Below are 27,248 nucleotides of genomic sequence, written 5' to 3'. Positions count from 1 at the left end.
TCTTGAGTCTGATTGGCCAGAAGGTTGCTAATTCATTTTCTTGGTTTCTAATACGTTTTTACACAAAAAGAAGAAGAACAGTATCATTGATAGGTTTCTGTAAACATTTTATGGAAGTGTCCAAAGGTGTAATAGATGACTCGAGACAAAAAGTTCAGAATACATTAACAGTACTTATCATTGGTTTTAGTGAATAAGTAGCTGAAGTGTCCATCTAATGGATCCATAACACCATACAGAGCTATTGTGTACTGTTTATAAAGAAGAAGCTCGTTTCTGTCTTTTCTACCAAGGCAACATTCTGCCTACCAGTTATTGTCAGATGTGTCCAGTCCAGACACCATCATTTCCTATGCTCTCGATCAGGACAGCCCTTCAGCTTGGAGGAGATTAAAGCTAACGTTTAGAAACCAGTAAAATCACCAAAGCCATAATAAGGTGACTAAGACCCAAAAACATTGTTTGTACCATTTAATTGAAATGTAATTTACTTACTTGTACTCCCGTTACCTTGTGTTTGTATGGTCTGCTTATATATACATTACAGTTTGTTTTACAAAATGCAACAGATCCTGAGAATTCTGCAAAGCAAAGAAAAAAACTATAGTGGATAAAAAAACAGCAAAATTAAGACCAAAACAAGGTCGTCCTTAAATAATATCTCCATATAGCTTCTTGAAACCTTTTTTCTGATCAAAATGTATAAAAAATGACACATGCCTCTTTTAGGTAACGTGGAGGTTTGTAGATAATTCCAGTATCATCCAGGATTCATTCATTTCAGACCTTAACACTAATACGTAGACATGATTTATCTCGATATATCTCTTCTACACATGCTTCCGAAATAAAGTGGTCCCGACACGGAGCCCTGAGGAACTCCGCCAATATCACAGTAGCATAAATTTCTGTTTAGTGGTTTGGAAACGTCCATGCATCCAGAGAACAAACACAGACCGGACGCTTGTTGAGCTCCGTATTTGCTCAGTCAGTATGGAAAAAATAAAGCAAGACAGCTCTTTGTACGTATTAGCCTGTGGACACTATAGTTCTATTGCAGATAGACAAAGTTTGAAGTCATGTCCTCCGTGACTGAGGGTGTACTGTGGTCCCCGTGCTGTTTTTAGGTAAAGGTGTTGGGCTCCAGTCGGGCTGGTAGAAATGGATGTCAAACGTCCGTGCCCAGCTAGCAAAGACGCGCTTTTCCGTGATGAAGCGGTGATGGCTGCCTCGGCGTCCGCGCTCGTGAGAGATGTACATGGCACATTCGTCTGGCCCCCGGGGCTCGTAATAATGGTAAGGGACGGACGGGCGCTGAACGTCCCTGTGGAGAATTCGTAACATATTTTAACAAAAAGGGTGCAGTAGCAAAGTACACGAGAAACTAGATTCCCAGATTCCCAAATTAATCTGGAGCTGAATAACCGTAGGCGAGGCAATTAACCTGAATTGGTTCAGGAGAATAAGTGGAATAAATTGATTCCATGTAACACAATAAAGCTTCAGAATGGCCTGGGAGAGGTCATGCCTCAGCGGAAGAGCGTAATAAATCATCTCATTTTCCGCTCCTGGTTATTGGTAGATTGGGGTTTGTGCGCAGCAAGGCAGCACGGGGTGGATGTTAAATGATATGACACAGTGCTTCAAGCAAACAAAATAGATTTTACTCAACATGCACGAAGATTAATGCAGAAGACTTCTGGACTTACTTGCAGAAATCTGGAGGCACCATGCCGTAAACGTTGATTCGGTCACACAGCTCTAGGGCTATCGTCATCGTGAACCAACCCGTACTTAACCAGGAGTTGGATGTCCTCCTGGTCGAGAGAGAGGGAGAGAGAGAGAGAGAGAGAGAGAGAGAGAGAGAGAGAGAGAGAGAAAACGGAGAGTCATTGATTGATCACAATGCTGTAATTACATTATGCAAATCTGTAAAATTGATGAATTCATTCCAGTGGACCAAACCCGAGTACGAGTGCCATTAAAGAAAGGTTCCCATCTGACGTGATATAACTAGAACTGATCGTTATCATGAGCTGCTCATCAACTCTCCTGTTCTGTCATCTGATATGGAAGCCCTAATGATTTCCCAACAAATGATAACAATGAAGAAACAAACACCATCAGGGAAGAACATCACAGACGGGGCTTGATTAGGTAGTCTTGATTGCTGGGAAATTACCTGTGCCAAAAAAAAATGTTGCCCATCTGGCAGACTGGTTACATCCATAATCTCCTGTGCATATGTGCAAATTGAGCGTTCACTCAACATCAAGATGGCATGCTTGCTGGGACTCGGCATTGGCCTCAGATCTCTTTTGTCAGGTTTAATTTTTGGGTAGGTCATTTTGTTGTCCAGTGAATGACAAAGTCTTGCCTTGGAGGTATACTAGGTTATGTCAAGCCCACTAGACTCTCTCTCTAGGTCAGTGGTTCTCAAAGTGGGGTTCACAAAGCATAGCCAGGGGAAGTGCTGGACTTCACAACCCATCATTATCAAAGTTTATTATTGAGCTTTTATAGTTCTTTGCTCGTTTGAGTGGTCACTTGAATTGGATCCAAATCTCATAAACCAGTAAATAAATTAGATCTACTGGAATCCTAAGTGTTATGTTGGTGGGAAGTTCAGGAATAAAAAGCTCATAACTGAGATATTATTGTACACATTTTACCAATATATTTATAAATGGACTATGGTGATAAAATGTATTTATTTGCTCAAGATTTCTACCCCATCTTCTTTCCAACCACCAGCCAACTCTACCCTATTATACGTCAGCTACCAAGCCAGCCAAACTCATCTTTTCAATCCGTTGGCCCTCTTTTGCATACATGAGCCTACTCATACCCCAAGATTTTAGGCAGTTTAGACAGCACAGGAACTTGTGAATACCAAGCCATGTCTACGCTGGTAGTCTACTGATGACGGGGTCAGAGGTTTTCAGCTGAACAACTTTGTGGAGGTTTTGAGAAATTTAAAAAAAAATTCTTGCTTTAGGCCACTAAACTGCTCCCGAGTCAATAGAAGATTTCCTTGGTTTCTTGGTAGTTTGTCATGACATAAATTTGTAATAGGTTTAAGAGGACTTTTGGTTTGATATCAGAAGCCCAGAATCAATGACCTACAATGAGGAAACAATGTGAACTGCCACAAACAGCTGGCCTTGCGTGAGGATGACAGTACTTTGTGCATATATTCTACAGGTGATGGGGCACGGATATGTACAGTAAGGGGTACAAAGCCAATGCAGGGGTGTTTACTTGGCTTGGTATCAGAGACCTGAACAATTACACAGCCAATGTAGCACTCTGGGACAATATTGTTTTCAGCCACAAAACTAAGAAGATGAAGGTGATTCCTAAAGTTGCTGAAGGAGCTTCTGGAAGATGCCTGGAAGCAAATGGATGCAAATGATTAATGTTGGAGTGAATTCAGTAAGAAAGGCCAGATGGTTCATTTCTTCCTTCTTCTGTGTGTTTAGGGAAATTAGTATAGTTTGGCACAGCTGCTATGAGTATTACTGTGGCATCCTGAGAAGAAAGAGGAATGACAACTAATGCACATCACAGAGGACAAGCCTGTAAGCCTTTTTTTTGGGATAATTGTGCCTGACCGAGTTTAGCCTGTCTACAGCTCTTTGGAGAATAGAGTGTGTGTTTGTGTTGGGGCAGTAATGGCTCTTGTTGTCGTCACAGATGATGTTGGTCGATGATCAAGGTCAGCGATCCAGTTTGGGCTTTGCTTTTCATCTGTACAAACCATGACTTTAAAAGAGGGAACATTTGGGAATAAAACAATTAAATGTATCTTCTTGTTAAATGAATGAACTAACAGACTTCTCTATTCCCAGCCACAGAAACCAGCCCCTTCTGGGACATTCCTAAACTTTAACAAACCACCAAGAGTCCAGGGTTTGCCCTGTGGTTTTCATCCAGTGGGGCCTGACTGATATAGCTCTACAGGGGCATCCTTGTACAGTGTCCAAATCACCTCAACTGCCTCCTCTCAAGTCAGGGTATTTGGTCACTACCAACAACAGATTTGCTACAGGAAAGGATCTCATAATTGGCACAATGGATCTAGTTTTTTCGCAAGTGTGATCAAATCATGCCAAATACATGGAAGAAAAATTACAAACCTAAACAGAGCTCCATGCACATTTGATATCTTTCCTGCTGGGCCGATTCATCCAGCCAAACCTTATCTTTTGTGCAACCATCAAGTCCTTTTGCCTTCCCAAAGCCTGACAACAATGTGACGCTGTATGGCAATGAGGAGTCAATTAAGGAATTATATTAATAATATAAATACTGCTCTACCAGTTTGATATGACAAGCCTGAGACATTGAGATTAAGTACAAATAATCCTCCGGGACCGCAAGCCAATTTTCATTGTCATATGTTTTCTTGGTTTGATGCAGACACAGCATCTGGAGAGTTTGATCACGTTAACATACCTTACGTGACCAATATGACCATGTGTCTCGGCATCGAAAGAGATTTGCGAGAGGATATGTCCATGAACTGTCTGTTTTACCTCAGCTTTAAATGCTACCCCAGTGTTCGACATAGGAAATGCGAAGGAAAATGCGAAGGATGTTACCAAAGTTGTCATTTATTAAAAATGTCTCCACTCAACCTTGCTGGCATTAATCAAACTTGAACTGGAAGTGTTTATTTTGTTTAATATGATTAAAGAAATTTCTCATTCAGAAAAGACAAACAGCAGGGGCAGCTCTGGAGCTCTTAAATAAGCAGCAAGCCTGTCAAAGTTTCTCGGAACAACTCTGACAGGCCGAGTTTGCTCTTTGCAATTGCAAACGTGTCAGGCGCAAACACAGACAACAACGCAGCCAACTGCTCGCCCATCTGACACTGACATCTAACAGAGGCTTTGGGTGGAAAGAGGCGTTGGCATGTTTCTCGCAGCGATCTTTGTCCTTTCATCCTCATGTCTTCCTTTCTTTTTTTTTCCCTTTGTGCCACCTCGGAGAGAGTTCTTCCGAATAAACAGGAGATAAAAGATGAAGAGGTGATTACATTAGAGAAGTACGCAGTGTGGGGTGAATACTAATACGGCGGAATATGACGCCGAGGATGGCCGGCATCTCATTTAGACTAATTAATCACTGGAAATATTTGTATTGCTTTTCTAATTAGACTCCATGGAGGTTTTTTTTTTCAGGGGAAGATGTGGATCGTTAAATCTGGCTGATTCGCTGATAATCGTGTTGCTATTGGATTTCTTCATGACCTGTCAGCGTGGTGAGCCTGTAATGTTTAATCACACATAGGGGGTGACTTTCAGCGCAATTATGAGCGAGTTTCAGAAACAAACACGGCATACTCTATTCATATCACACACCGCAAACATCGAGACCAGAATGCCTAAAGACCGAAGTAAATAAATAAATAAATAAATAAATAACTTCAACAGTAGTAATGTAGCGTTAATTCTAAAATCCCAGCGAAGCATTGCTTTTTATGCAACTTGCCTCAGGTCAAATAAACAAATAAGCAGTAATTACCTGAGTACTTGATGTACTTGAAAGAAAAAAAAGAGAATTAGTTCTAACATGCTTCACTCTAGGCTGTTCATTTGCATATTTTTCTCATCACCAACAAATTTTCTTTAAAAATTCAAACAACAAACATTGACCATGACGCTTAATATTTTATAAGCACGAAAGCTTGGGCACTTGGATGTAATTCAAACTGTTTGTACAGCAGCTTGGCATAAAACCATAATGTAACAGAACCATTCCCCTTACCTGTCTTTTCCAGTCTCTTTTTTAAAGAGCTCGTCAAACTGCAGCATCTTCTGCCAGGAGATGATGTAGACCTTCAGCTTGGGCAGCACCTGATTCATGAGGCGCAGGTTGTTGTAGATCAGGCCCTTTCCATCCCGCCGCATGTAGTTGCTCGGGCCCCAGAAAATGAACACGGTGTCTTGGCTGGAGTTGAGCAGCTCGTTACGGCCACGTAGAACGCGCTGCATGCTAGAATGCGCGATCACCCTCAGGGTAGTGCGTCGGCCCACGTCTGGACCAAACCCGCGGCTGCTGGGCGCGTCGTTCATGCGGATCACACAATCGGCGCTGTCAATCTCCTTGCCTCGTCCTCCGGCTGTCAGGTGACCGGAGCTAGTGACCAATGAGCAGCTTCCGCAATGCATCTTCAGGGGCTAGAGGGGCAAATTGGGACGGGTTAGTCCTAAAATCCACGCAAACACAATCAACTTTGTGGTATGTGAACCACAAGCAAGAGCCTGAAATTTGGTTCTACTCTTTAGCACAGAACTTTACAGTCAACTCTGTAATTAGTACTGGCATGCCAAGAGAGCATCTTGTCCCTCTGCTGGAAGAGCTGGAGGTCATGAGTTCAAAACTCAGCATTACCAAGCTGTCATTATTGGGTCCTCGAGCAAGACACATAACCCCTCAACTGCTCAAAAAACGAATATAAACTAAGAATACAAAAGATATGGAGTGCAATGGAAGCGGGTCCAAGATCCTCTTCAAGTGTTTTTGATGTTACAAAAGAGATGTTTTGCTCTCTCGGGGGAAACCAAATCTGAATTGTGGGGTGACGATCACTTGAAAACCAGCTGCACTAAAATTCTATTCAATTTAAATGCATGCTAATGAGGGAGCCAATAATTCTGTAGCGGAATAATTCTTTGGAGACTGGGGGAAGTAACGGAACTGTTTGGAGCATCGGATCATTTGCACGGAGCCTCAAAGACGACTGCTTTTATTAGAAAAAGCTCGACGAGGGAGTTCCACGTGTTCCAGTTTTTCACTAACAAGCCTATCTGATCGAGCATCTCGTTAGGGAGAGGAAAATAAATGCGTCCAAACAATTCAAAAGCATAGCCGGCCTGTCATTACCTTCTAACCTTGAATTCCTGCTCTCGATCCGGGAGTGTCACAAAAGGCCAATTGGCTTTTTTTTTTACCACAAGAGGAGACACTAGACGTCTATAAAGGTGCTTACAATACCACATCCATCCAGACAATAAACTCGTCTGAGCCTGTGTTACAAATCCCTGACGCTGGAGACTTCTCGACACCTTCATATTCATTCCGGAGATTCTCAACGCGCACCCCCATTTTTATGACATACCATGAATTATTCCTACATAAAAGCATCGGTAATCAGGTCGGAGTCGGTATCAGGCCACATCCTAGCCACCCTGCCTGGTGTTTTTCTGGGATTAATGTCCGTCCCTGCTGCTCGAGCAAGTGTCGCACTTATTGCGAAATTTCTGTTTAAATCAATAGTATGCAGAGAGCCCATAAAAAACGGCACGCAATTTGTCCCGGATGACAGCATCTGCTGCGAGGAGGAAAAAAAATAACAAATGGCAGCAGTGTACTTGGCGACCCACAGGCGACCATGCGGCATTTGCATGCATTTCCTCTCTTACTCTTGGCATTGCCGTCTCTGTTTCTCTTATTAATGAAATCTGTCAGCCACCCCTCAGGTTAGTGGAGGTGCACATGCATGCTGTCTACTGACATAATCTTTAATGTAGCCAGGATGGTAATGAGCGTTTCCTGGACTCACGTGAGCTTCCCGTGTCTCGTCCGACACTTCCAGCCAGGCCTGACTGTTGGGAAAAAAATACCAGCAGAGAAATACAAAGCGAGCTCTCACAGCTGAGCCCTGGAGAGTCGTTTGTGTTCAGGTGTGTTATCGGCACCCCGAATGAGGACGCTGATCAACAACCCACTCAGTCATCTCCGTCTGTATTTGTGCTGCTCGTGTAGATGAAGCAGCTTGGGGATCTGCTTTAGCAGCACGAACACGTCTCCAGCAGCGGCAGGAAACAGGCCTGCGGAAATCAAATCAGTTATATCGGAGTATCTGAGGAGGAGGAAGTCGGCAGACGGGATTCGGCTCCTGGTGGGATTGGAGCCATCGGCGGCGGTCTTTTTTTTTATTAACATGCCAGAAAAAAGGGGCAAGAGGAAAGCCTAACGAACATGTTAACACTGAGGGGAAGCTAGATACATGGTGAGAAGAAAGCTTTCTCTCGTAACACACAGTGAGTCAGCTGACCTAAAATTAGAAGCCTTGAATTAAATGTGAAACTAACGACCTGCAACAAGTCGATGCTTTTTTTTTCCGCAGTGCATATTGAAATAAGTGAGAAACAAAACACTTGGGAGTATGATGTTGAAGGAAAACATTCAACACCTGGGTGGTGGGATGCTGTAGAAGACTCTATCCACACTTGCTATTTCCGCGAGCTCATTAATATTTTGCTCCTCAAACGTTAATCACTTCCCCGCGGCATAACGTTCAGATTATTCAGAGCAACAGTAGAGCAATGAGGAAGGATTAACATCCAATTCAGCTTTTTTACTGAACACATCCAGTGTGAAAGCAGTAAAAAGCCACCAAACATCAGTGTGTCCTTCATGAACACATCACACTGAATAGCATTCAGATCTTTTAGTGCAGCTTCAGAGGATAAAACTGCACTGCTACCAAATTCCACATGGTTTGTCATGCTAAAGAGAAGGTCGGCGTGAACGGATCTATACATCAAGCGAGACGCTCTCAGTAGCACTGAGTACTGACAAAAGCCTTGCCGGGTTATACACATCACGCAGCACCTTCAACATATCTATACACTATGATTATCTTTATACAGTCTGGCTCTGTACAGTTCTAAAATACATCTTAGTCTTATTTGAATATACTTTAAAAAGCCAGAATGAGTCAGTAGAATATGATTTCTGAATATTTAATACAGTGCAGTGAGGCTTACAGATAACCATGTATCTTTCTCTGGCACTGGCAGACACTGAGGTCAAAGGCCACGCCTCCTTCACTAAGACAGACAGATACAGAGGCCACGCCTCCTTCACTGAGACAGACAAATACAGAGGACATGCCTCCTTCACTATGTAGGACAGATACAGAGGCCACGCCCCCTTCACTGACACAGACAGATACTGAGGCCACACCTCCTTCACTGAGACGGACAAATACAGAGGCCATGTCTCCTTCACTATGTAGGACAGATACAGAGGCCACGCCTCCTTCCCTGAGTCAGATAGATACAGAGACCATGCCACCTTCATTGAGATGGACAGATACAGAGGCCATGTCTCCTTCACTATGTAGGACAGATACAGAGGCCACGCCCCCTTCACTGACACAGACAGATACTGAGGCCACACCTCCTTCACTGAGACGGACAAATACAGAGGCCATGTCTCCTTCACTATGTAGGACAGATACAGAGGCCACGCCTCCTTCCCTGAGTCAGATAGATACAGAGACCATGCCACCTTCATTGAGATGGACAGATACAGAGGCCACGCCTCATTTACTGAGACAGACAGATACAAAAGCTATGCCTCCTTCACTGAGACGGACAGATACAGAAGTCTCACATTCCTTTACTGACACGTACAGATAGAGAGACCACGCCTCCTTCATTCCTTCGTTGAGATTCACAGATACATAAATCACAGGCTGTCCCTCCTTATATCTTTTGGAAAGCACTGTGACCACACCCACATTAATCTGTTGACATTCATGGAGGCCACACCTAAGTTTATTCTGATTACATGCACAGAGGCCACCCCTACTTTTATTATGCAAAGTATGCATGTAGGCCAAGCCTACTTCAATCTAATGATATGCACTGGGGCCACGCCTACTTTAATTTGCTGACAGAGGCCACCTTTAATCTGCTGACACACAATTAGGCCTCACCTACTTTAAACTGTTGATATGCACAGATGCCACACGCACCTTTGATGTGCTGACATGCTCAAAGACCACACCTACTTTAATCTGTGGTCATGACTACTTTAATCTGTTGACTTGTACAGAGGCCACACCCACTTTAATATGCTGATATGCATGGAGGCCACGCCTACTTTGAACTGCTGACATCCCTGTAGGCCACAGCTACCTTTAATGTGCTGACGTGCGCAAAGACCACGCCTACTTTAATCTGTGGTCACGACTACTTGCACAGAGGCCACACCCACTTTCATATGCTGATATGCATGGAGGCTACGCCTTCATTGAACTGCTGACATACCTACAGGCCATGACTATCTGTAATCTGTTGATATGTACATAGGCCACGCCCCTTTCAGTTCGGCAAACCGGCACATGCTCTTTGATCTGGATTTTACAAATAGAGAGAGAGATATATTGATTACTTTTCTGCCTTTTTTTCAGTAAAACCATGTTTTAAATATTACATTATCCCTTGTGTTCTGTTCACTACATAGCAGCATGTTTACAGCTCAGGGTCTGATTGACTTCAGAGAGATCAAATCTGAAATAAATAATGAAATATGCAACAGAGTTCATTTACTTATTTATTGTTTTTTGTACAAGAGTAGCTGGTATCGGTTGATATGCCACTACATAATCTGTTTTTTTTTTTCCTCAGGTGTGTGTAATATAAATATTTAAAAAAATCTATATTCTTACGCTGAAATTTTTAACACGGTCATTTTAGCCAGTTAGAGAATATGTCATTTAAAGCTCTCTGGAGAAATCTTCAGCAGTCTTGTTTCTCTCCACCTCCTACTCAATACTCTCAATCCCTTGCTCTTAGTTTGCAGTGATTGCCATCAACCTTCTGCCCCCCCCCCACTCAGACGCCCGCCCACCCCGAGGGGATCTCGTTATATTGCGCTCTATATGAGGGTCTGAGAGTCTTGTTGCTTCCTCTGCCTCTTCCTCAGCATGATCTGCCCTTTGGGTTTGTGATATGGCCGTCGCCTCGATACCGAGTGCCTTCGTTCATTTCTCAGCCCCCCCTCCACACACACACACACACACACCCACACCGCGTCCTCCCATCCCAATCACCTCGCTATCTCCGTCCTCCTGCTGTGGAGGCGATGAGCTTGGCGTATGAAGTGAAGGAAAGCGTGTACAGCTCGCAGATTGAGTTGCTCGCTAGTGGCAAGGTCACTTCCAGACAAACTGCCCTGACATGTCGCTCTCACCATGGTGCAGTTAAGATGGAAAATGTATCGCACATGAAAATGAACAACTCTCAAAGTTTTTTTTTTCAGTCCCAGTTGAATGGGAAATGGTTTCAGATTTGGTAAAGATGGACGGATTTGGATCTGTGTGAAACTACTGAGAAGACACTTTCCTGTGGCTGAGACCGGAGACTCCTTCCGTTGACATGACGTTAATGGATATAAACCTGTGGCGTTAGCTAGTTAGGATTTCCTGTCATTGTTAGCCTAGTGCTAGGAAGCTAGTTCTTGTATCTTTAATTCAAATCCAATTAAAATTTGGAATAATTACAAACCCTGATTAATGCTGTTCAGGGATGTAACAAAAAAGATTCCGCCTTTTTGTCCATGCAGTAAGGATTCCGACTTCAAATCTAACGTGATTAGCATAAAATAATCTACGTAAAAAAGTTAATTTCTCATGTGTGTGAAAGAAATGGAGCTCAGCTCAGAAAGAATAAATATAAATGATGTTAAAACACTTGTAGTAAAAACTTCTGACGGTTGATTTTGATCTGAAGAGAATGTGAAGGTTAAGCTAAAGATAGCGAGCGGAGGTGTTTCGCCCCGGCTGCCAAAATGAAACTGAATTTTTCACGAGATGGAGGGACTTTTTTTTTTTTTTTTACCTTATTCAGCCCTCTTTTCTCTCTGATTCCCCAGATCAAATCCTCCTTTCTTTTCTCTGCAGGCCACAAAACTGGTCAGTTAAAGTGTAGCTGGTTGGTGTTAAACTGACCTCCAGCATCATGTCCTTTTGTCTCCTCCCCAGAATTCTCATCATACCACTGTCGCCCCGAGCTTCTCCGGGGTCATGTTCTTTCCCTCCGCCCTGGATAATTGGTCGGCGTTTCCTTTTTTCGGATGGGGTTTTGGACAAGACGTGGAAAAAAAATACGCTAATTAAGAGCTGCTGCTGGAAACGTGCGGCGGAGGCAGCAGCTGCCATTGAAGGGGATGAAGAAAAGCCGAAAGGATTGGACTAATTGGGGTTCGGTTTTAGCGAGGGAGGCTGGTCCTGATCGCCGAGTGCCCATTAGCCAGATCTCTCAGCAGGTCTTAATCGACTCTGCCCCTAAGTCCCTTTCCTCACATTATGCAAATTATATTCACTTTTTTACCCGCCTGAGAAAACACACTGGAGGGTTTTTTTTCTGCATAGATCTGCAAAGATCTTCAGTGGATCCTAGTGTACTGAAGGAGATACACGGACAACAGGGGTGTCAATACTTATTGACCAAAGACAGGACCTCAAATTTCTGTTAAATTCTATTCTTTGTCCAATTTTACAAGAAACATCATCATGTTTTATATATTCATTACATAAGTAGTTACTGTGGCTTGCAGTAAACCCACCCCACCTCCCACCCCCATCAACCTGTACTCACAGACTTCATTAGGATTGATGGATGACCTTCTCGAGATGGAGCTGTGACATATTGTGACACATCCTTTGCATATTTTTGCCAAATAATATATAATAACAGTACTTTTCCAGTTTTACCCCACTCTGTGGACTTAATTATCCTGGATTTCAGTAAGTTTTATTCCAAAATCTGGTGTGTTTTTATACTGAGATCATTTTTTCTTCATACGTAAATATAATATACAAGTCGGTTCTGTTCTTGACGATGACTAGAGAGAATCGCCTGATTATTATAATAAATTCATTTCCTCTTCGCTTTTTTCCATTTACAAACTATCCGGCATCTGATGAGAGACTGCGTCCTAAAGGTTATGTCCTTTTATTATTATTAATTAATTAATTAATAGACCTTTTTACGTCTGTGGATCGAACCACATTCCTGACTGATTCATTAATGTTACTCATTAGTCCCAGCTGGCAGTAAATGACTTCGTAATCTAAATTTCTGGCTTATTTCTTAAATAATTCTTCATACGTTTGAGAAAAAGGACAGGATGGAAGCAGGAGGGGAAAAGGAAAAACTATTCTGAGGATGTTTTAAGGACACAAAGTCATTCAAGTCAGGAATATTAGAACAAGAAAAGAAAAATGGTCGTATTTATGAAACGGCGCCTTCACATGGGGTAGAAACGTGGACTAGCGCTAAAAGGTTAATTATAGTGAACAGGGATAAACAAGTGCTTCAGGATGTAATTACGCAGTTCAGGAGAAAACACGCAGGAAACAAAGCGGAAAAAAATACACACACACACCGAGTAGGAAGAAAGACAAACCGGTTAACGGGGGATTTGTTTTCCCCACCAGTGAATTCCAGTTAGAAATCTTCGAAAGCTAGCAGTTCTGTACAAATTCCAGAAGATGTTTAACGAGAGGGCGTACAGGACAAGATCACATCTAACGTCAATTCTCCCTCATTAGGGAGTAAAGTAAAGAGTGGAGCGGGGAATTGAAAAAAACCTCGGACCATCATTCGAGGTCTGGATTTTTCTCTCATGGTGTCACACACACACACACGGTGCTCTAACAGCTCTTTATCAGATAATAATAATAATCCAGGATATTTATTTATAAACCCTGTGTATTTTCACACCCAGCACCACCTACGACTATGAACATTATCTCCGTGTTTAATTGATAACGATGGCCACCTGGAGCAGCAGCCTTTTAAGTGACAATCAGCAGCCCACGCCGGATCTGAATATGGATGAACACGAGCGCTTTAGATGAATTATTATCGCATCGCGTTTCCATCGCCGAACAAAAACCGGCGGATGAATGCCACAAAACACAGACGCCTTTTATTTCAGAAACGTTATTATCCCGCAGCTCTCCGTCTGTCCCAGTTTGCAACCAGTAGCTGATACACGTCTGATCCCGAATACCAGCAGGAGGTCTGAATAAATGTTAGTAAAGACTTTGGAAAGCAAAGCGCCGTGAGACGTTTTATATATATATATTTTCACGCCAGGAAAGCCATTGACGGCCTACTCGTTAGACTGTAAGCTAAAATTCTTTCAGCGAAAATTCTTATTATTAATATTATTTTTTTTAGGACGACAAGGTGTCAAGCTGTTCTGTGAGAAGAATGTGTTCAGGCAGAAGGGAATAAAAAATGAAAAAAAAAAAAGAAAAGAAAAGGAAAGGCAGGATGATTAAGCATTGAGGTCTCAAACGGCTGTAAGGTATCGCTACTGTAGCAGCGCTAATTTATTACGTTTCCCTCGTAAGGATAAAGCGGTGCTGTGGAAGGAGAGCAGAGCTTTAATTATTATCCTCAACATTCGCCGAGTTCTGACGGACAAATTACACAGGAAACGCTAATAACGTTTTTTTGGGGGGTTTTTTATTCCAAACTACAGCATCGTCAGTCACACCCGATTTTCCGAGCAGCGCCCGCGGCCCTAGAAAAAAGAGGCATATTCTGCCACAGAGTATCTCTCATAAGGATTCATTCTGCTGCATGGACACATCCGTACGTTCGCTCGTCCGTCACCGTTTGTGACGCTCATCTGCCTTTCATTAAGCGTTAAGAACGTTCACAGCACGTCGGCGGTTCATCTTAAAAGGCGTGAAAATTGCAATATTCCGAACTCGGATTGGTGATGGAGTCTAGGAGCAGGGCAGCAGATGTCCGGAGCGACAGAACGCCAAGCAGCTGATGACTCCGGGGAGAAAATGTTTATCAAAGAGAAAGTCTGGAATTGCTTCTGCCAATCCCCTCAGGCTGGATTTGGCTTGGCAGTGGATGGCTTCTGTGCTGCCGGGTGCCCACAGTCCTGAGAATCCTGCTGGCACGAGCGAGCCCAGCTCCAGAGCCACGTTTCAGCAGAGCTTCAAAACCGCTAGCATACACACGCCAGAGTTCCTCAGGCTCAGCCACGTGCTTTCTCTTCAAATCAACACGTCTCAATAACACACGCTGTTTATAGAAAAAAAGAAGGTACACTCACTGTCCTATATACACTCCAGTCAAATTACATTTTTCATATGGAGTCTCTGTTTTATTTAAACCAGCATTCAGAAAGCAGGCGGAAAACTAAACACACCCTCTACTTCAGTACCAGGCAGGAGCACCTTTAGCAACATTTACATCAGTCTCGAGTTTCAGTGTCTCACCTCGTTTCAGACGAGTCGAGTTTCGAGTCATTAATCCCTAAAACGGGAGCTGGGTTTTGAGTCACAGGATTTGAATTTTATCAAGTCAAAAGCCTTGAAATGCAAGTTCGGAGTCATGGATTATTAAATGTTTTGTCATGAATTATATATCGCGTCACGTTTCGAATCAAAAGCCATTGGGGGTGAGTTCTAAGTCATAAGTTTTCAAATTGGGGTTAGGTTTCGAGTCATAAGATGTGAGACTGGGGTTGAGTTTCAAGTCATAGGCCTTGAGATTGGGGTTTGAGTTTCAGTTCATAAGCTGTGAAATTGGGGTTGAGTTTCAGGCCATACGCTTTAATATTGGGGTTAAGTTTTAAGTACTACGATTGTGAAATTGGGGCTGAGTTTCAAGTCATAAGCTGTGAAATTGGGGTTGAGTTTCAGGCCATACGCTTTAATATTGGGGTTAAGTTTTAAGTACTACGATTGTGAAATTGGGGCTGAGTTTCAAGTCATAAGCTGTGAAATTGGGGTTGAGTTTCAGGCCATACGCTTTAATATTGGGGTTAAGTTTTAAGTACTACGATGTGAAATTGGGGCTGAGTTTCAAGTCATAAACTATGAAATTTGGGTTGAGTTTCATTTCATAAAATGTGAAATTGGGGTTGAGTTTCAAGTCATAAGCTGTGAAATTGGGGTTCAGTTCAAGTCATAAGCTGTGAAATTGGGATTGAGTTTCAGGTCATTAGCTTTGAAATTAAAGCTGAGTTTCAAGTCATTAGTTTTGAAATTAGGGTTGAGTTTCTAGTCATAAACTATGAAATTGGGGTTGAGTTTCAGTTCATAAACTATGAAATTGGGGTTGAGTCTCAAGTCATAAACTATGAAATTGGGGTTGAGTTTCAGTTCATAAAATGTGAAATTGGGGTTGAGTCTCAAGTCATAAACTATGAAATTGGGGTTGAGTTTCAGTTCATAAAATGTGAAATTGGGGTTGAGTTTCAAGTCATAAGCTGTGAAATTGGGGTTGAGTTCAAGTCATAAGATGTGAAATTGGGGTTGAGTTTCAAGTCATTAGCTTTGAACTTAGGGCTGAGTTTCTAGTCATAAACTATGAAATTGGGGTTGAGTTTCAGTTGATAAAATGTGAAGTTGGGGTTGAGTTTCAAGTCATAAGCTGTGAAATTGGGGTTGAGTCTCAAGTCATAAACTATGAAATTGGGGTTGAGTTTCAGTTCATAAAATGTGAAATTGGGGTTGAGTTTCAGTTCATAAAATGTGAAATTGGGGTTGAGTTTCAGTTCATAAAATGTGAAATTGGGGTTGAGTTTCAGTTCATAAAATGTGAAGTTGGGGTTGAGTTTCAAGTCATAAGCTGTGAAATTGGGGTTGAGTTTCAAGTCATAAGTTTTGAAATTAAAGTTGAGTTTCAAGTCATACGCTGTAACATTGGGGTTGCGTTTCTAGTCCGAAACTTGGTATTTCAAGTTGATTTTCGAGTATATATATTGAGTTATCTTCATCGGCGGAGTTACTAGCGGATTCTGATTACGTGGGAATAAGGTAAATGTACGCTACATACCTGCCTGAGAATTCCAGTACAGTTCACACATTCTTACTCAGATGTCCTATTATGCCTTTACCATAGAAACGTTTCTCAGTGTCTTCAGCATCTGACCTCGAAGCTTCGCATCTTATTAAGAACTATGTGTGTTGAGATGGAATCTCTCACGCTGAGGTTGTTGACCAGTTACAGACTGGATAAAGCACTGAGTCCAGAGTGGGCGTGTCAGATGGGCAGTCAGGTGGGAAATAACGTCTCCCTGCGTCTCCAATGAGAAGCTTTAAAATTTGAGTTAGACTCCAACTCGCATTCGACTGGTGCAACTGGCCACCAGAAATGAATCCATTTGCTACGTGGAATCTTTTACCTTTAACTAAAATGAGACAAAAAGCTAACAACAAGCACAGGAATTCAAAATGACCGGTGAAAACGAACACCGCTGTGTACTTGGACGGCTGACAAAAATGAAATCTGATGCAGTTTTGCACTACAGGGTGATTTTGTTTTAATCACAGGGTGATAATAATCAGGATGGTGTGAGCGCCGCTAATTCCAGACTTTGAACAGATCAATGGATGAGATTTCTGCTTCTTATGGCTCGTATGCTGTAGCAACACATGGTGTGTGTTCCTCACCGGCCTCTGACGTGTTGCAGCTTCGGAACTGAGAGCAAATCCGCCACCACTAGAGACATCAAAGTGCACCGGTGTGTAGAGAGAAGACCCTCGGGATGCTCTCGAAGCCGTCTCTCTCTATCTTTCTGTCTCTCTCTCTCTCTTTCTGTGTCTCTCTCTCTCATTCTCTACACTGCACAGATGCACCTCGGAGGATCTAAAAACTCAGCCATGCAGTAAATGAAAGAACTGACCGTAGCTCCTGCCAGCACCTCACACAGCATTAATCACGCAGGACAAGCCAAGAAAGTTCAACCTCGCGCGCAGAATGGCCGAGTCACCGCGACCGGAAGACAAATGAGTTTTATTAGCATTTGATCGCACTTGACCACTGACGGCCTGTAGGGTCGGGAAGCCAAATCGGACTTCTCTTCTCACGATGATGATGATGATGTAGAAAGCTGAGCAGCGGGAGAAGCTCGGACGTCTACACACACCAGTGCACTCTCATTAATTAGCAGTTGAGAGAAAGGGCACGGGGGTCAATCCACAAGCCATCAACACAATATTAATATCCTCGAGCCTGATAAACACCACGAGAAAGGCTTCTCCCTGCTAATTAGCTTCATGGCTTATGGAGATCATTTGTGTTTTCTCTGAACGTCACACCAAGACACAGTGATATTTTCATCCAATTATTCCACTGAGTTGTTTTAGCTGCGGTTACATCATTAACTCCGGCTGCTTTTGCACAGTCCAGTCCCGCAGCCTTGCAAACAAATAATGGCACTTCAAAACAAACTGTAGACATATTTACATATTGTATCGATTACAGAAAGACATCAGCGCCAATGTTTCAGCCAATCAGAATCTCTTTTACCATTGAACATTACACAATAGGCGGCACGGTGGCTTAGTGGTTAGCATGTTTGCCTCACACCTCCAGTATGTGTGTGTGTGTGTGTGTGTGGTTTGCATGTTCTCCCTTGGTGGGTTTCCTCCCACAGTCCAAAGACATGCTTCTAGGCTGATTGGAGTCTCTAAATTGCATGAGTGTGTGTGCCCTGTACCCTGCCATGATGCCTGAGAGGCACAGGCTCCCTGTGACCCGAGTATAGATCGGATAAGTGCTACAGACAATGAAATGAAAAAAAAAAAAAAAAAAAAAAATATATATATATATATATATATATATATATATATATATATATATATATATATATATGTATTTATCATGTAGATTCTCCAGTGTCTATATGAAGGGTGAGGAATAAAAGCAAGCAGCATTCATCTACCTGGAAGTTCCAATAAATGATTTATTCCTCTTATTCGGCTAAGAGTTTATCACAGACTCCTAGAGATAACGTCCAGGTAACAAGAGCGTTCCTGTTCCCACATACAGCAGCTATACACCGATCAGGCATAACATTATGACCACCTGCCTCACATTGTGTTTGTTCCCCTTTTTATTTTTTTTTCATTTCATTGTCTGTAGCGCTTATCCGATCTATATCTCAGGTGTCATTGGGCATCAAGGCAGGATACACCCTGGACAGAGTGCCAACCCATCGCAGGGCACCCCCCTTTTTATATTTTACTAAAAAACAACACTGTTTCTATCAGGCAACACAAGGAAACGTCTGTAAAGGTGTTAAGATGAAACCGCTGCTGGTGGTGTAATCTTGAACAATCATCAGTCGTGTGTTATTCAGTGCCACGGTTGTGAATTTGTTCGAACGCAGCCGCGGAAAGAATACAAACCTTTTAAAAGCGACACTTAGGAGCGTCCGTGACTCGACAAACGCGCAGGACGAGGTGCGCTAGGCGTAAATGCCAGCGAGAGTGATTCAGTGCTAAAATAACGCTTTCATACGCACAGAGACACCAGGGCCATGTCTTCGGTTTTTTTTGTTGTTGTTGTTTAAAGAGGACGGAAGCGGTGGATTTATTGGCGTAAACATGTGCACTGAAGTCTGCTCTGAATCTTTATCACGTCCTCAGCGGTAGCAGCAGATACACAAGTGGCCACTTGTAGAACAGGGTTCTAGCACTTTTCTTTGGAAACGTGCAAACAGAAAGAAGAATGTTCGGGAAGTTTGGATTTCCTGCTATTCTGGGAAAAATCTGATGAAAAGAGAAAACATGAGCCTCGATTTTTTCCTATTTCTTCAAGTTAATAAGCCGGAGTGTCGTGTTACAGACTCTGTAAACTCCTCCCTCTGTCCTGAAGACTTTCCCACGGTGGAAAAATGCATTGTCGACATGAAGCCCCTGTGGAAGATCGCTATAGAAACAATAACTTTTATATATATATATATATATATATATATATATATATATATATATATATAAGTATATTTATATATAACCTGTAATCTGCAGCTACACCGCTTTAGCCAATCAGATTTGAGAATTCTCTGTGGAGTAATTAGACTTAGGTTTGGTGAATATAAGTAAACTTACTGTAGGCCAGAGAAATCGGAAAGACAAGTCGCGATGTTACGCAGCAATGTTACGTTCATGCTAATTCAGCAGCTTAGCGTTAACCCTGCAAACGGCGTAGCAGAAAAGCACGAAAGCTTCCTATAAAGTGAATTATAGGATTTCACCATGAAATATTTCTATGTAATGTGAACCAGGATTCATTTCCAGATGTTTTTTTTTTTTTTGTTCTTTGCTACACGCTAAACGCGAGATGTCACACAATTGTCTCTGCTTCTCTTTGCTGATCTGGCTTTCTTTTTTCCCCACCAGATAAGAATACCAATATGTTTCCTCTCCGCGGCTGTGCTGACAAAGTGCTTTTCTATTGTCTGTTACACTTTTCCCGTCGAGATTAAAGCGAATCTGACAGCCGTGGATTAGCGGATTCGCTTCAGCCGTCACTGCTGTTCCGAGCTGAGCCCGGGCCAATATCTGCCTCTAAGCCTGCGGCGCTCGTATGAATGAAGTGTAATGAGGTGAGAGGGAGACTCCATAACCGAGACACGGCTAAAATCACGTCTTCCTAGAATGCTTATCTTTCATCTGGCTTTTTAGAGCCGTGGACCTCCAGAAGTCGATGGTGACGGTGTTGGTTGTTCCTGTGCTCTTTTGCATTCAAACATCCCCTTTGGTATTTACAAATGTGATTCGCTAATAAACTCCAAATAGCTTGTAGGTCTTTCAGCTTGTAAATGTACACTCGAGGCACAGAGGAAGACAAAGCTGTGGAAACGGCCAGAGCAAGCTTGTAAAACGATCTGCCAGATAGCATACGCTGGTGCTGGCTGCATTGATTGCACAGTGGAGTGGATCTCAAATCATTCTTCCTGATTACATATTCCCCCCACCCCACCCCACCCCCCTCTCCTCGTCCATTTGCCATTTCTTTTGTTTGCTTTGTCTAAGAGCCTTTCGGGGAGGCCGAGGCTGTGGACACCTTCATGACCCGATTAATTCATACGCTCCTTTTCTCATAGCACGTGGAGAGTTCGGGGTCGTTGTGTCACCAGTTAGATCGCAGCTGTGCTGGTGGTGATTTTCTCGTTAATTAACACTCAAATCGGATTGAACTGAAGGTGTGGCTTAATTTCAATAGTTGTAGTTCTTATAGGGAGCACTGGTCAGAGTAATAATAATTGTGGGTGTGGCAACAGTAGTTATAGTAGGAGATGTAGTAGTGGTAACAGTAGCAGTGTTAATACTACTAAGAGTAGAAGTGTTAGTATTAACAGTAAAACTAGTAATAACAGCAGTAATAGTAGAAGTGGTAGTAATAGTAGGAGTATTACTGACTAATAATCGCAGTAATAATGGGAGTGGTAGTATCAGTAGTCAGAGTATTAGTATTAATAGCAGGAGTAGTAATAATAGTACCTGAGTAGTAGTAATAGTAATAGTAGTAAGAGGAGAAGTATTAGTATTAACAGTATGAGTAGTAATAGCAACAAGGGTAGGCGTATTAGGAGTAGTAATAATAGTACCGAAGTAGTAATAATAGCATTGATAGCAGGAGTGGTAGTAATAATAGTAGTAATGACAATAGGATCGGTTTTAATAGTGACAATGATACTAAGAACACTAGGAGTAGTAGTAAGGGTATTAGTATTAAGAGTAGGAGTAGTAATAATAGCAGTAATAGTAGAAGTGGTAGTAATGGTAACAGTAGCAGGAGTATTAGGAGTAGTAATAGTAAGAGTAGTAATAATAGAAGTAAGAGTATTAGTATTAGCATTAGGAGTAGTAATAATAGCAGTGATAGTAGGAGTGGTAGTAATAATAGTAGTAATGATAATAGGATCGGTTTTAATAGTGACAACAATACAAAGTACAGTAGGAGTATTAATAGTAGGAGTAGTAGTAATGGAAGGAGTTGTAGTAATAGTAATAGTAGTAAGAGTATTAACATTAAGAGTAGGACTAGTGATAACAGCAGTAATAGTAGAAGTGCTAGTAATAGTAACAATAGTACGATTATTAGGAGTAGTAATATTAATTAGGAAGAGTATTAGTAATAACAGGAGTAGTAGTGATAGTAACAATAGTACTAAGTACAGTAGGAGGAGTAATAGTAGAACTAGTAATAATGGTAGTGGTAACAGTAGCAATAGCATTAGTATCAATAGGAGCATTAATAGTAAGAGTCGTAGTGTTAATAGTAGCACTGTTGTTATTAGGGACAGTAGAAGTAGTGTTAACTGCAGGAGTATTAGTAAATTTTAATACTAGTGCTGTTCCTGGGATAGTTTCCTCACAGGATAAAGTGTTTACTGGGCTTGAGTGAGTGAGTATTAGCAGTAGCAGTATTGACAGTCGTAGTATTGGTAGCATGTAGTTTGTAGCAGTAGATTTAATAGTATCTGCATTAGTGTTAGTAGTAGTAGTTGTGTTTAGATGGTATCAGTATCAGTAGTAATAGTAGGAGAAACCTACGAACAACACAAACATAAAGCTACATGCTAACTTTCTCACACAAGAGGAACGAAAACATCGTCATCAATTCCGTCTGTAATCAGCTATATGATTATGCTAATAAACCTCTCACCAGGGGCTGTCTGATTAAACACTCTCTCCAGACAGTCTTGTTAGTTATCTTGTCTTTAGCTTTGCCTTACGATATCACGGCGTCGGTACTGAGAAATATGAATAAACGGATTTTCTGGCTCCGGCTGGAATCTTCCCTCTCCTGCAGCCACTAATCACTCCTTACCAGTCCTAGCCTCCATCATTTTCAGGAACAGGGTGAAACACAAGCCTTCTGCTCTCCTCAGATTTATCTCCTGCACCGGGGTAGCTGCTCTCCTCAGGCTCTCTTAGGCTGAATTAGTTACCATTTTCCGCAGTCACATTTGAGCCAGAAATCCTGCTTTCCTGAGCTACGATTCTTCTTCCTGCTGCCAGCTGCCAGGTGCCACAGCTGACTGAGAGAATTCCCTAATGAGGGAATAACGGATTTCTGGAAAGCATGAGCTTAATAAAAGCAACAAAAGATTTATGGGTCTTGTTGAATGCATTCATGGATGAAGCAGCATTCCTTTGCTTTTAAGACAGTAACCGGAAAGTTCTCAGTCGTTTAGTTTTAAGACCAGTGGATTTGTCTGAGTCAAAAGAGAATTAATCACGGGCGAAAGTCAATCGCTCCGCCGGAGAAGCCCCCCTGCCGAGCATCGGTGCAGGAGGTCTCCATTGATCACCAAGCGCTGATCGAAGTGCAAAGCCATTTGGGTTTTCAGCACCTCGCCAGAGAACTGGCTGCCACTTCTCATCACCGGGCAGGATTTTCCGAGCAGGCTTCGGCCAGGGGAAAGAGAGAAAAAAAGAAAGAAAGAGCGGCAGAGAGGAGAAAACACTTCAGGTTCATCGATAGCACACAGAGCAAGTTGAGCTCGGGCTGTTATTGTTAATGGCAGGTGGCTATTGAGCGGCCGGACCGGGCTAAATTGTGATTAATGGGACTTGCATGAGTTGTGGGGATGTGCAATCACACACTTCCTCCCTTCCTCTTCAGCTAGCCAGGATTTAGCTGAAGGTCCCTAACCACCTGCTGAAAATGCACCTGAGGGAAAAGAGTTCTTCTTAAGTGAGGTTGTTTACACTTTTAGGAAATTTAGGAAGTTGGAAAGACACACACACACACCTACACACACACACACAGAGCTTTGGCAAATGCCAGCAGTATTCTAAATGCCACTGATTCATTTTCAGTCGCACTTTTGCCTCCTTCATTATTCACGTGTTTCATTTTTCGACGCGCGACAACAGAGGAGCGCAGGATTATAATAACATCACAAAAAAAAGCTTCAAATAAAAATATAAAACGCAGAAGGAAGGTCTGTCGTATTTAGTGCGGGAACACACAGAACATCTAATAATAAAAGCCTGCCTTTGCGTGCAGAAAAAATTGAATTTATTATTATTATTATTATTTGTCCATCTAATCAGCGGCGTTACTGTTACCATCGCGAAGTTAATTGGCATGTTAGAACAAAGGCTTCCATATAAAGCTGCCCTGCTTGAGTGATTGGATATTTCAGAAGCGTGCTGGTATAAATTAGGTTTATTGATCAAGCGTTTGGTGACAGATAACAAATGGATTCGTCAATACGATTGGTTAAAAAAAAAAGTTCATTTCCAGTAAACAGTGTTTGAGGAGTGAAACAGAGCGATTAGCAGCCAGGCTTCTGAGTCGTACACAGCCTGCGTCCTTTCAGTCTTAATAGAAATGCTTAAAAGTCCTCTTCGGTAATGGAAAATCGAAAGGATATAATTTTCACAGGGAGGTAACAATAACTCCGGTTCATCACCGGCACCCTGATGGACGGCGGATGAGCGGATCGATTTCTTACAGATTCATACGCTGTTTCGCGTAACGGCTCGGTCGTTCGGTCATTAACACGGCCCGGCTTCGGCTTAGCCTGGCGCTTATCGGATTCCGGAGCATCGTACACCGGGTTATGACGAGCGAGGGTGTGCACTTACGCTGTGGTCAATAATGCTGATGTAGCCCTGCAGAGCTGGAGCTGGAGGCGCTTTGCGCGGTTTCCGGGTGGATGAGGAAGAAGATCTTCCGGCTCTGCTGTCACTGTTGCTGCTGTTGGTGTTGACATTGTATATGAAGAACAAGCTGGTGCACATGGTGATGGCCAGAAACACGGCTGCTCCATGGCGCTGGAGGGACAAAAACGTTTCGTATGAGTGAAAAACTTTCAAACAAAACACTAGCTAGCGCTTTGCACACAAGAGGAAAGCGCTATCTACCTTCTTCCACATACCTGACCTTGAGCTCTAGTTTGGTGGAAGTGATGGGATTATTCTGTCTCCCATCATGATCCCCGAATCTTGTGGTTACAAAGTGATGGAAAACCAAACCAGCGTCTGACTTTTACTCTTTACGTAATATATACTGGACTGTCCCAATTTTTAATAGTCTTCTTGTGAGAGTTCACTATATTATTACCTATAATGCACCATATATCCAAGTCACACATTTCTGTCCAGGTTCATTATTCCCAAAAAGAAAAAAAATAGCAGAGAATGTGATACATGAGCTGAGTTTTTGGTCAAGTTTCGAAGTCGTAGCAGCGACTAGCACAGCGACGGTACATACTTTTAACAAACAAATATTTAATTACAGACTTTAATGGAGTTTTAAAGATGCGCCACGTTGATTCCTTTACGAGTTCAGAACCTTGTATTATTGACGCGTACGGTGAAGTCTAACAGAAGTCGATATTTCGGGTGAATTCTGTCAGTCGCTAGGTTTTTGAGCCCATGCCCAGAATAATATTTGGAATACGTCCAACTTTAAAGCCTGTGGAAGATAACAGGCATGCGGAAGAGTGGAAGGTTCGACAGTGAGCTTTGAACTGTCTGTGATTTCAAAATGATGCAAAAAATAAATTCAGCAGAGAGGTTTGGGTTTATTCTTTCTTTCTTCCTCCTTCCTTGCAAGATCTCCGAAAGAAATTGTGACGTCAGAGTTTTAAATCGTAGTCTTCAATCCGGTCAAATGAGCACCATGACTGATTTTTTTTTTCAGTCTTGTAAGGTAAAAAGAGGTCTGAAGATGTGGTACATTGCAGCTTAAAATGCACGAGGACAGTTTAGTGCCTTGTTTTCTGAGTCCGGTGGTTGATTTCTTCGGACACGCCCCTTTCATTATTTGGCGTCAGTTTTTCATTTTTATTTCCCTCGAGCATGCTGTCAGTGTTTAGGAATGAGAACATCAGTAAACAACAGAGTTTCTTGTCACTGTTGAACCTTTAGTGTGTCTGTAGTTAGCTAGCACACCCCAGTTACAAGGGAAGGTAGAAATTAGCAGCATTTTAGAAATAAAGACAACATGCAATAAGTTAAAGAACATAAACTAATACGTGACAGGTAGGTTTCCGGTTGCTTTACGAGTCATTATAGCACTTCATGTAGCTTGTCTTCTTCTACTAAGACTGCACTAATGCTGCCCGTGCAATTTTCACGTGCGCCCCCCCCCACACACACATATACAAGAAGAGCGCGCGCGCAGCGCAGCGCAGCGCGCCTTAGCGCGGCGCGTGCCATCGCGTCCAAGGCTGAATTCAATTGCTAAAGTAAAAAAGTGTGTGTGTGTGTGTGTGTGTGGATGAGGTGCGGTTGTATTGTGCAAGCAGGAATATTAGTTAAAAAAAAAAAAGCCGCGATGTCAAACCGATCACGCGAGCAGTTTCTTTTTTTTTTTTTCATAATGAAAGTGCAGAGAGATTAAAAGAAATATTACCGTCACTGTCCTCATTTTGCTGCAGTCTTTCCCGCGAGCGGCGGCATTCAGCTCCACTTTGTTCCGAAAACAATGCACGGGATTTTACGTTGAGACCCACAGCACCATCATCAGCACCATCCTCCTCCTCCTCATCTCTCTCTCTCTCTCTCTCTCCTCGGTGAGATTACGATACGTGCGCGAGAGAGCAAGTGTGTGTGTGTGTATGTGTGCTCGCGCCTCTGCCTCACTTCTCATCATCCTTCACTGGAGCTCGAGCACTGAAGCAGATGTTCCCCCAGCTTCATGGTCTCAAAGCCCGCTGAGTAAAATACACAGTGTAACAGTTACATCTTTTACCATTTTATTATTATTATTATTATTATTATTATTATTATTATTAATAAACATTTTTTATGCAACTCGTCTTTTCCAATGTTTAGACCTAGACGTTTGGGATACTTTTGACTTATCTTTTTCAATTTCTTCTTCTTTTCTAAATCTTTATTTGTAGCTCGTGCCGTGGAATTGTCCGGAAAATAGGTTGTGTCCAATAGGATGCGTTTAATTGGATCACGTGATCGATATTCAAAAGGCTTTGCTAACATTTTTTTTTTTTTTTTAGCAGATAATAATATTACTTATGGTTATAAAAAATAACACTGTTAAACACTTTTAATATGAAATCATTGGTTTGACATCTGGTTGTTTTGGCACCTCCTTGTTCAAAAGCTAATTGGTAAATGATTAGTTAGCAAAGGTTAGCTAATTCATAGCCTGGCATTTTTAATACACCTATATAATTAGCGAACAGCTGCAGTTTCACTTTGTGGTTCGATTAACAAAATCACTCATTGTTCGTCCAGGACTGGTCTAATATATACCTCATTTGTCTATTCTAACCAGATTAAGTAGACTCCGCGGCCAAAAGTATGTGCACCCTGACCATCACACCCATATGTGGTCCTGCCCCAAAGTTCCAAGCACACGATGGTATAGAATCGTAGTTCCCTTTGAAGACAAGGTTGAAGAGGGAGAACCTGAGGGAACTCGAGAGCCCTGAGTACCTTTTAGCCTTTTGGATGCGCTGGAACATCAGCGTCTGATCACCCTAATTGCTAAACCAACACAAATCCCCACAGTCACTGGATGTAGCTATTGTGTTTTTATTAACGAATTGATAATAGATCGGCGTATTTGTTGACACATTAAGATCACAATGCTTCAGTGAGTGTGTAAATGACCGCAGGACCGTAGAAGAGTTCCTCAGTCTCATGCTGAGACTCATACAGTCTCAACCATACGCAGAGACGTTTCTCT

At 42.3% G+C, this 27,248-nt stretch overlaps 1 protein-coding gene across 2 annotated transcripts; it reads right to left on the bottom strand.

Moving 5' to 3' along the window:
• Positions 1 to 458: 458 nt before the first annotated feature.
• st6galnac5a (ST6 (alpha-N-acetyl-neuraminyl-2,3-beta-galactosyl-1,3)-N-acetylgalactosaminide alpha-2,6-sialyltransferase 5a) lies at positions 459 to 26,200 on the bottom strand. 2 transcript variants are annotated; one of them, XM_058393779.1, is made up of 5 exons: positions 25,950 to 26,197; positions 24,176 to 24,364; positions 5,773 to 6,185; positions 1,710 to 1,817; positions 459 to 1,324 (listed from the first exon to the last, which is right to left on the bottom strand). In XM_058393779.1, the coding sequence occupies exons 1-5, from the start codon at positions 25,962 to 25,964 to the stop codon at positions 1,078 to 1,080; spliced, it is 972 nt and encodes a 323-aa protein (XP_058249762.1). In that variant the 5' UTR covers positions 25,965 to 26,197; the 3' UTR covers positions 459 to 1,077. The 2 variants fall into 2 exon arrangements, with proteins under 2 accessions (XP_058249762.1, XP_058249763.1); XM_058393780.1 differs by lacking the exon at positions 24,176 to 24,364 and having other exon boundaries at positions 25,950 to 26,200.
• Between the last annotated feature and the right edge of the window lie 1,048 nt (positions 26,201 to 27,248).

Source organism: Hemibagrus wyckioides, linkage group LG07 (genome assembly GCF_019097595.1).
Source record: "Hemibagrus wyckioides isolate EC202008001 linkage group LG07, SWU_Hwy_1.0, whole genome shotgun sequence".
Lineage (NCBI taxonomy): Eukaryota > Metazoa > Chordata > Actinopteri > Siluriformes > Bagridae > Hemibagrus > Hemibagrus wyckioides.
This window is presented reverse-complemented; position numbering and strand designations above follow the sequence as displayed.

Bases quoted from the DNA above. Each gene is read 5' to 3' on its own strand.
- st6galnac5a (XM_058393779.1), bottom strand. The intron at 6,186-24,175 runs GTAAGTGCACAC...TTGCCCCTCTAG, and splicing joins TCAGCATTATTGACCACAGC to CCCCTGAAGATGCATTGCGG. The intron at 1,325-1,709 runs GTAAGTCCAGAA...AATTCTCCACAG, and splicing joins GTGCCTCCAGATTTCTGCAA to GGACGTTCAGCGCCCGTCCG.